This window comes from Myotis lucifugus, unplaced genomic scaffold (assembly GCF_000147115.1).
Source record: "Myotis lucifugus unplaced genomic scaffold, Myoluc2.0 scaffold_0, whole genome shotgun sequence".
NCBI lineage: Eukaryota > Metazoa > Chordata > Mammalia > Chiroptera > Vespertilionidae > Myotis > Myotis lucifugus.
In genome coordinates, this window is record NW_005871048.1 from 41857494 (window position 1) to 41866890 (window position 9397).

The following is a 9397-nucleotide window of genomic DNA, read 5'->3' on the forward strand; positions in this document are numbered from 1 at the left end:
AGTGGTAGTTTTAAAGAAAAATCTTCCAAATAAATGTAAATAACACACCAAAAAACCATGAATTTTGTATTTTTTGAGTCACCAAAGCAGTGTATTGTTAGCACCAAACCCTTGCCTCAAATTTGAGTTGGGCAACATTTTTACCACAACACAGAATTTGCAAGAGAAGCAGATCAACTCTAGAATAGTGAAAACAACAACAACAAAAGCAGATTAACCCATAGGCAACTGGGCAATACTCAACAATTCTACTCATCTATTGCTTACAAGCTACCTTTACTATGAGAGATGACTTCTTTAAAGCATATTCTAGAAATCATTAATGGTATGGAAGAGAATTTATATAGCTTTGTGAGGCTTTACTTTCACAATAATATACCCTTGGCACAGGAAGACCCTTTAAGTCTCATAAATTGCTTAACAAAGTAAATATTTACGTTGACTTAATGAAACTTTCAGACATTAAGTTTGAGAAAGTTAATGATTAGCACAATTGCATACATTATCACAATCCAAACAGTAAACCAAAGAACAAGATTTTCTTAACACCCCATAAAACATAAGAAATAGCAATTTCTACTCAAACATTATACCTCTGCTATATTTTTATCTGATTTTATACTGGCTTTTTTTTTCTTTCTGAAAATAGCTTACTATTAATCTTTTGTGTTAACTCCCTAGTCTTAATACCCAAAGCTCACTGGATATACCTTGGCTCTATTTTTATTTAGTGTAGGATGTGCTTACTAAGCCAGTTATACTCCAGTAACTTTGTGAATGAAAAAAATGCTAAGAGAATTAACAAATAATGGAGTCATTATTTCACATATCCTCATCCAATTTCAGGAAAATCACTTCCAAAAAGCAATTCTGCCTGAGAAACTAATGTCTAAACAGAAACCAAAAGGAAAGTGAAATTATGGGAAATCTATGATGGTTTATTAGACACTGTGTGCTTTTAATAGTTAAACACTGGTAATACTTGATAATAATCAAGAGTAAATTAATAGACTAACATTTTTAAATGTGTACTTTAATAAGTATAAAGTAAATAAACAATTAGGTAAGCTTGTGGAAAAGCTGCCAAGATACATAAATTAAGAAATACAAGTGTCTATCTAAGTTTTCTATATTTCTTTCTTTCTTTTTTTTTTTTTTTTACAGAATATTTGTTAAAGTTGTTTAATGTATAATTTCTCATTAGTCATTTTGGAAGTCCTTTATTGTAAAGATTATTCTTTTGTTTGATAACAAACAGCAGCCACGGTGTCAATGATTATTCAGGACCTCCACGCTGAAAAAGAAAAAATAAAACAAGATTAGGTGTCAGATTTACAGAAAAAATGTTTTCATGGCCACTATACAAATTTACACTATTTTAAGTAAATGATCTTTAGTTTTTTAAAACAATTGCAGGTTTTCTCATTGCTTTATGGCACTCATAGAAATGTTATAATTTCAGATCTGGGATTCAGGTTGATCCAGATCAGTGGTCCTCAAATTTCATGGTCTCAGAGCTCTTTACAATCTGAAAAATTGAGAACCCTAATGAGCTTTTTTCTAATGTGCTTATGCTGATTGCTTCTACACATCATACTTCTACACATATATTTCTTCATGCATGTAAACTGAGGGCTTGGACATGGTTTATTTCTCATAGTCCTGGCCTATCAGACCATCCGTATCTTAATTATGGACATACCATGACAAGACAATGGGAAAGGCATGTAAATCAGCATACGAAATTCCAAAAGCCAAAAACGTTAAGGTGTTTTGCATAATATTGTGATAAACACCAACAACATACTTGGATATATTCGACTTCTTCTTGAGTCACAGGTTTCCTTCTGTATTTCTGAGGTAATGTTTTTATTATTTCTGCAGTGTCTGGTGGACCCTGATGCATCAGCCAATCTGACGATTTACTTCCCTTAGAGTGCTGTGAAATTGAAGAAGAGTGAGATGGTACTCCTGTTGATCTCACAGCTTCTGATACTGAAATTTAAAAAATGTAATTAGAGAAATTGTTCAGGTGTCTTAAAATACTATGTTGTGTTCTCCATTATTGAATAATCTAGTCATTCTTGAAATAAGTATTATAATTCTGAGAGGTATTAGAGAGTAACTTAGTTGGGTAGCTATATATAAGTTCATAAAGTTCTTAAAAAAAGGAGGTAATATTAAACGAGTGAGTTACTAAATTGAACAAATTTATAAAATAATGAAATTTCTAGGTAGTGGAATTCAACCCATATAGATAACCTACATTACTTAAGTTTTGTCATATGGTGGAATTTACAGGTAATATCTTACAATGGGGAATAAGAATTTTGGTAACTATAGATGAGATTAGTTTTCTCAATACTTTTCATCACCTATATCTTAATTCAAGAGTTACAATAAGTTAAAAACATCTGTGTAAAATTTGTTAAAATTCTCCCTGAATTAAGGATCAAATAGTTTATAATAAAGACAGAGACAGAGGATCTGGTAAAAAGGAGGGGTCAGAAAAAAACAGGACTTGTTCAGAATCTTTAGTTATTTTATGATTACTAAGGTTTATTATAACAATCAAAGAAACATTTACTGATTGAATGGATAAATGAGTCAATGAAAGAAAAGGTTAGCTGGGAGAGAAATATGAAAATGGTTATTATTCCTCACAATATATGCAAATGTAAGTGTGGGAGATTATTCTAAAGCAGGGGTCCTCAAACTTTTTAATCAGGGGGCCAGTTCACTGTCCCTCAGACCGTTGGAGGGCCGGACTATAGTTTTAAAAAAAACTATGAACAAATTCCTATGCACACTGCACATATCTTATTTTGAAGTAAAAAAACAAAACGGGAACAAATACAATATTTGTATTTGCATGTGACCCGCGGGCCGTAGTTTGAGGACCCCTGTTCTAAAGGATAGAAGGAAAAAAAGGTAGAACAAAAATTTCCCTGTATAAACTCAATATCATTAAAAATTCAGAGACTTCTATTGAGTCATTACCTTTTTAAATGGAAAAAGTTAATTTCTACTTGCATGCAACCTAAGGTACATACCACTTTTTTTTTTTAATATATTTTTACTGATTTCAGAGAGGAAGGGAGAGGGAGAGAGAGAGAGAAATATCAATGATGAGAGAGAATCATTGATTAGCTGTCTCCTGCATGCCCCCTACTGGGGAGCCCACAACCTGGGCATGTGCCCTTAACCAGAATCAAACCTGGGACCCTTCAGTCTGCAGGCTGATGCTATAGCCACTGAGCAAAACCAGCTAGGGGGTTATGTACCATTTTCATCTAAGCTACCGAATCTACCTAATTTTAAAATGAAAAATATTGCCTATAATAGGATATTCATGTATAAATATACATGTACACCTTTGGAAAAAAAAATGCCTTGGTCAGGTAGCTCAGTGGGTTAGAGCGCTAAAGTTCGATCCCAGTCAGGGCCCATACAAGAATCAACCAATGAATACATAAATAAGTGGAAAAACAGAATCAATGTTTTTTTTCCTCCTCCTCTCTCCCCCTCCCCCATCCGCCCTTTGAAGTCAATAAATGAAAATTTTAAAAATCTAAAGTACAACTTACCATCTAGTTTAGGATGGTCTCTTCTGTTAGGGAACCTTATTAATGGAGTATGTGGCTTGACTACCTAAAGGAAAAAAAATGCATAAAAAAGATGAAACACTAAAATAAACTCATTAACTATATATACAAGAAAATCTACTGAACCACATAGATACCTTCATTAAAATAAAATACCTTAGCATTTGACAGCAATTTTTATTTTTTTAGCAATTTTAAATTTTACTATTTTACTCTTCCCCAACCAGGAAAGCTGGTCTATGAATTATTAACTTGTTTATCTTATCTGCTATTCATAATAACTTTGTACTTTATACATCACAAGACATTTTACTGTGCTCCCAACTGACCTCAAAGACAACCCTATGAAAAAGATGACATTGATTTTATGTTGTGTGACTTATATATCACCCTGTTGATTGGTAAGAATTGGAAGTTTCCTGACTTGTATTGAGTGTTGTTCCCCTACTCTGTTACTATCTAGCAGTTTAGAATAGGACAAAAAGCATATTGAAAATTAGGTAATTAAAAAGATACTTTTTCTGAGTAAAAAAGTAACGTGTTCTGTGTAAAAAAATTGGAAAAAATGCAGAAAAGCACTAAGAGGAAAACTATAATCCCAAAAGCCACATAAAACAGGTTTAAACATTTGATAATCCTTTTAATCTTTTTCCTATATGTACCTATAGAAATACATACTTTTCATTGCCCTAATTCATCATGCCATTTCCACCCCCATTCAGTCTCTGCCCAATCCCACCCATTTCCATGCCTCCCCTTTCATCTGACTGCTTATCTTTTAAAACAGCTCAAATGTCACTGCTCTAAGAAACTTCCCCTGATTCCAAAATCTGATATTTCTACTTTGTGTTTCCATGGTATCCTGAACATCTTAAGAATACTGTGCAGCAGACAGATAAATGAGCCACTGATGTACAGGAGAGCTAAGCTCCTGTAAAGGCAGAGTCAGAGAATTAAGCACTTCTGCAGCGGTGCCTGATACATAACATAATAAGTGCTCAAGAAACATATGCCAAGTGAGTGAACAGTCTATTTGTATGGTAGGCCTAAGAATATAGGCATGTAAGTATATAGACACACACTTAACAATACAGGGGTGGGCAAAAGTAGGTTTACAGTTGTAATACAAATACCTGATAAATAAATACAAGAATAAGTTGTATTTTCCATACTCACAACTGTCAACCTACTTTTACCCACCTCTGAGGTACATCAGAGAGAAAGAATTCATTTCAACATTGCTTTTGAATACTTAAAACTATAACGCAATATGCCCTTATAGGCTAAATCCCCACACTATTTGGAATCCCCCTTTTTAAAAAAATACATAGCCAGCCTGATGTAGCTCAGTGATTGAGCATTGACCTATGAACCAGGAGGCCACGGTTCAAGTCCTGGTCAGGGCACATGCCTGGGTTGTGGGCTCGATCCCTAGTGGGGGCTGTGCAGGAGGCAGTCAATTGGTGATTCTCACCATTGATGTTTCTATCTCTGTCTCCCGCTCCCTTCCTCTCTATGAAATCAATAAAAACATATTTAAAAAAATAACTAAAAATACATAAAAGTAGAGAGAGTAGGGTAATAAGCCCTGATAAACACATTACACAACTTCAACAGTAATAGTCATTCTTATGTTATCACCCTTCCCCCTACGAGGGGAAAAAATTTGATAATTTGGACTGCACTAAAAAGAAAATAAAGATCTTTAACACATCAAGAAAAAAAATCCAAATTTAAAAATACCAACTAGTTAAAAAATTTCATAACAGACCAAAGGTTAATAGCCATATTATATACAGAACTTATAAGCATAGCAAAATGGGTAAGAAGTCTTCACAAGTAAAGAAATGAAAATAGCTCTTAACCATATGAAAAGATGGTTAGCCTCATGTATAATAAGATACAGTTAAAAGTACATGGTAATATTTTTCATCAATTAGATTTTTTGTTTTTTGTTAATCCTCACCCGAGGATATTTTTCCATTGATTTTTAGGGAGAGCGGAAGAGAGAGGGAAAGTCAGAAGAAACATTGATGTGAAACACATCAACTGGGAGGAGCCTGCAACCAAGGTACATGCCCTTTCTGCAGGCGGACACTCTATCCATTGAGCCAAACTAGTTAGAGCCATCAATTAGATTTTAATGTACAAGTTGGATAACACAAGACTGTTCGGAAGGCTGTAGGGAAGCAGATGTTCATTCATTGCTATAGGAATGCATCCTATATAATAAAACCCTAATATGCAAATCAACCGAACAGAACTGGTCGCTATGACATGCACTGACCACCAGGGGGCAGATGCTCAATGCAGGAGATGCCAGAAGGGGAGTGGGCCTAAGCTGGCAGGTGGACACCCCCCGGGAGGGGGCCCCGGACTGCGAATACATACTAGCATGTACTGCTTTGTATTATGAATATCTGAGTCAAAGTCTTTGCAACTCTGTTAGGAGACAAACCATTCCTTATTGTATACCTCAAAGTATCTTTTTTTCATGTATCAGTAGTTAGTTCTTTACTATTACTGTATATTGTTCCATTTTAACACATCTACCACAATTTGTTTATCCTGCTAATGGACGTTTGATTGTTTCTGGTTTGGGGGTTGTTATGGATAACGTAGCTATGGACATTTTTATTTTTTTAAATATATTTTATTGACTTTTTTACAGAGAGGAAGGGAGAGGGATAGAGAGTTAGAAACATTGATGAGAGAGAAACATCGACCAGCTGCCTCCTGCACACTCCCTACTGGGGATGTGCCCTCAACCAAGGTACATGCCCTTGACCCGAATCAAATCTGGGACCTTTCAGTCCACAGGCTGACGCTCTATCCACTGAGCCAAACCGGTTAGGGCTGGACATTTTTATATGAGTCACTTTTTGGGTATATGCAATCATTTCTCTTGGGTATAAACCTAGGAATAGAATTGCTGGGTCAAAGGGTAGGTGTGTTTAACTATTAGAGATTGACAAGTTTCCCAAAGTGGCTGTACCATTTTATATTCCTAACAGCAATGTATGAGGGTTTTGGTACTTCACTTGGTATTGTCAGTCTTTTCTATTTTAATCATTAGATGGGTGTAGTAGTACTTCCTGGTTTTCATTTGTATTTTCCTGGAAAGTAATGATATTGAGCATCTTTTCATAGGCTTATTGCACATTTGGATAACTTCTTTTGTGCAGAATCATTTTTTTACCCCATTTTAAAATTGGGATATATATATATTATGATACCAGTTCTTTGACAGATGTTTGCCATATCCCAACAGAATCTTTAATTAGTTAATGCTCAATAACTACCCAATAAATGAGTAAATGAGGCTCTGTGGAGAGTGGCTACAGTGTTTGGACAGGTTCAAGCCTCGTACTAATGAGAGGGCACAGTCCTCTCATTGCCACGTGCAAGTCCCAGCGTGGAGGGCAGAGCCCTCCCAGCACAGTTATAGCCAACAGCTATAGTTGTAAGCTTGAACCTATGGTCCGAACACATGGCCCCACATGCCTGAGTGATGTGGGCTTGATAGAGTTCAGGTGCATGTAGTTGAGTAGGATCGAAACCCATGAGAATGTTGTGAACATCTTGACCACGCCCTTACATTGCCTCGTGGAATCTGGCTATAAAATAAAGACACAGCTTGTAGTCCGTGGCGCTGTCTCTCCATCCGGGAGCAGCGTCCCACCCAGACCCAGCTTTTATTCTCTTGTCTGTCTTTTCTCCATCCTTCACTGCCCCCTCTCAGGGTCACTGAACCTGGCTGAGCTGGCATGGCACATAAGGCGCCCTGGGGCTGAGTATGCCATGGCCGTGCCAGCTTGCCCCAAGGCTCATTCGTTGCAATGGGACTAAAAGACTGGGACCTGGGATTATCTTTCAGACTGACACTTTTTTAAAAAATCTTCACCTGAGGACATGCTTATTGATTTTAGAGAGAGGGGGACTGGAGGGGAGAGAGAGAGAGAGAGAGAGAGAGAGAGAAACATAGATGTGAGAGAAACATTGAGATGGGTTACACCTCCCGAGGGTTCCCCACTGGGCATCAAACCAGCAACCCAGTCTGACCAGGAATGGAACAATCCAACCCACATCCTTTCGGTGCAACTAAGTCACACCAGCTAGGGCAGACTGACACAATTTTAAGAAATACACTTATGCAAAGAGAAAAGCACTTCTTATATCAAAGTTAATACAATAATACACTTTCAGAGCTGAAAAAGATGATGTACACCAACCACCAGTGAAGGTTATGTTCCTTAATGGCCAATGTCACCCCTCCTATTTAAGCTGAGACCACAGCTGGAAGAAAAGCTACCGGGCGTTAGTAACCAACGTGTGGGTTAACGTGTGGTTCCTCCAGCTGCCATCTAACTTCAAGAGGAAAAAGCAGCTTGGGAACCCAACACTAAAACACGTATTACGGTTCATCGTTTTTCTTTTCTTCATCCCCTCCATCCGGCCGATAACCAGACATTCGAGTCGGTGGGGGAGACCCCGTCCAGGTCAAGGGCGCCGCCAGCTCTGGCCCAGTCCCAAGACCTTGAAGGGACACCGGGTCAAACTCAAGAGGAAAAAAAAGCTTTGGGAAACCAACACTAAAACATGTATTACAGTTAATCTTTATTTTTTTTTAAATTCCCTCCCATCCGGCCTATAACCAAAATCAAACCTGGGACCATGCAGTCCGCAGTCCTTCGCTTTATCCACGGAGCCAAACCGGATAGGGACAGAGTCGTTTTTTGTTTTTTAAAAAATTTGTTTATTGATTTCAGAGAGGGAGACAGAAACATCAATGATGAGAATCACTGATCAGCTGCCTCCTGCACGTCCCCTACTAGGGATCCAGTGGAAACCCAGGCATCTGCCTTGACTCATAGGGCCATGCTCAACTACTGAGCAACACCAGCTGGGCCAGAATGTTTTTCTAGAAGAAAAATAGTTTTACAATTTATGTTGACAATTTCCAAGAATATGCTGTGGCAAAAAGAACAAAATTACAAATAAATGATTTATCAAAAGAAATGAAGTAACACTATAAATATTCCAAAGAAGTGTTTAGTATACAAATGTAGGCAAATCTCTGCATTTTTACTGATCTGAAGAACAGATTTCAAATGCTATTACACCTGCAGCTCATCTTCTCAAGTTGTTTAGTCTTTTAAAGAATGCTGAAAACACTACATTGTCTATAAAAATGATCAACAGCTCCAAATTAATAAAGAGCTCAAATTAGAATTTACAAAAGATGGAATGGGATGAATAAAAAGTGGCAGTTTTGTTTTTTAATTGAAAAGCAAAATTTGTTTTTAATCTATAAAAGTTATGCATGATAAATACAAAAGAAAAAAGTCACAATTCTTCTAAATATGTTTTTCTTCAAGGCTGAGGTGCATTTAAGTCTCTTTAAAGATGTAGATGGGGTGGGGAATTGAGATGTTGGTCAAAGGGTACAAATTTATAGGTAGAATTTGAGTAAGTTTTGGATATATAATGCATAGCATTGTGATTATAGTTAACACTACTGTATTATATACTTCAAGGTTGCTAAGATACTAGATCCTAAATGTTTTCACCAGAAAAAAATAATTATGTGACACGATGGAGATGTTAGCTAGAGCCATGGTCAATTCAACATACTGTACATCTTAAACTTATACAATATTATGTATCAATTTTATCACAATAAAAAAAAGTTTGTAGTGAGATAAATCTAAAATAAGAATTATTTGAATAAAATACAACTGGCAGCCATAAAAATAAAGATGTGGATATACTTTTCTAATTTTTCTAGTATT

General features: G+C 36.4%; 1 protein-coding gene across 1 annotated transcript; it reads right to left on the reverse strand.

The window, feature by feature from the left end:
• Nucleotides 1-319: 319 nt before the first annotated feature.
• Nucleotides 320-9246, reverse strand: MRPS36 (mitochondrial ribosomal protein S36). Its single transcript, XM_014453814.1, has 6 exons — nt 9240-9246; nt 8024-8141; nt 4449-4536; nt 3588-3651; nt 1808-1995; nt 320-1294 (listed from the first exon to the last, which is right to left on the reverse strand). Exons 1-6 carry the CDS (start codon nt 9244-9246, stop codon nt 1277-1279), a joined length of 483 nt encoding a protein of 160 aa, XP_014309300.1. The 3' UTR covers nt 320-1276.
• Nucleotides 9247-9397: the final 151 nt, after the last annotated feature.

Coding starts and splice junctions, on each gene's coding strand:
- MRPS36 (XM_014453814.1), bottom strand. Junction 4,537..8,023: donor GAAAAGAAAAACGATGAACC/GTAATACGTGTT, acceptor CTGCCTTTACAG/GAGCTTAGCTCTCCTGTACA. Junction 3,652..4,448: donor GGATACCATGGAAACACAAA/GTAGAAATATCA, acceptor TTTTTCCTTTAG/GTAGTCAAGCCACATACTCC.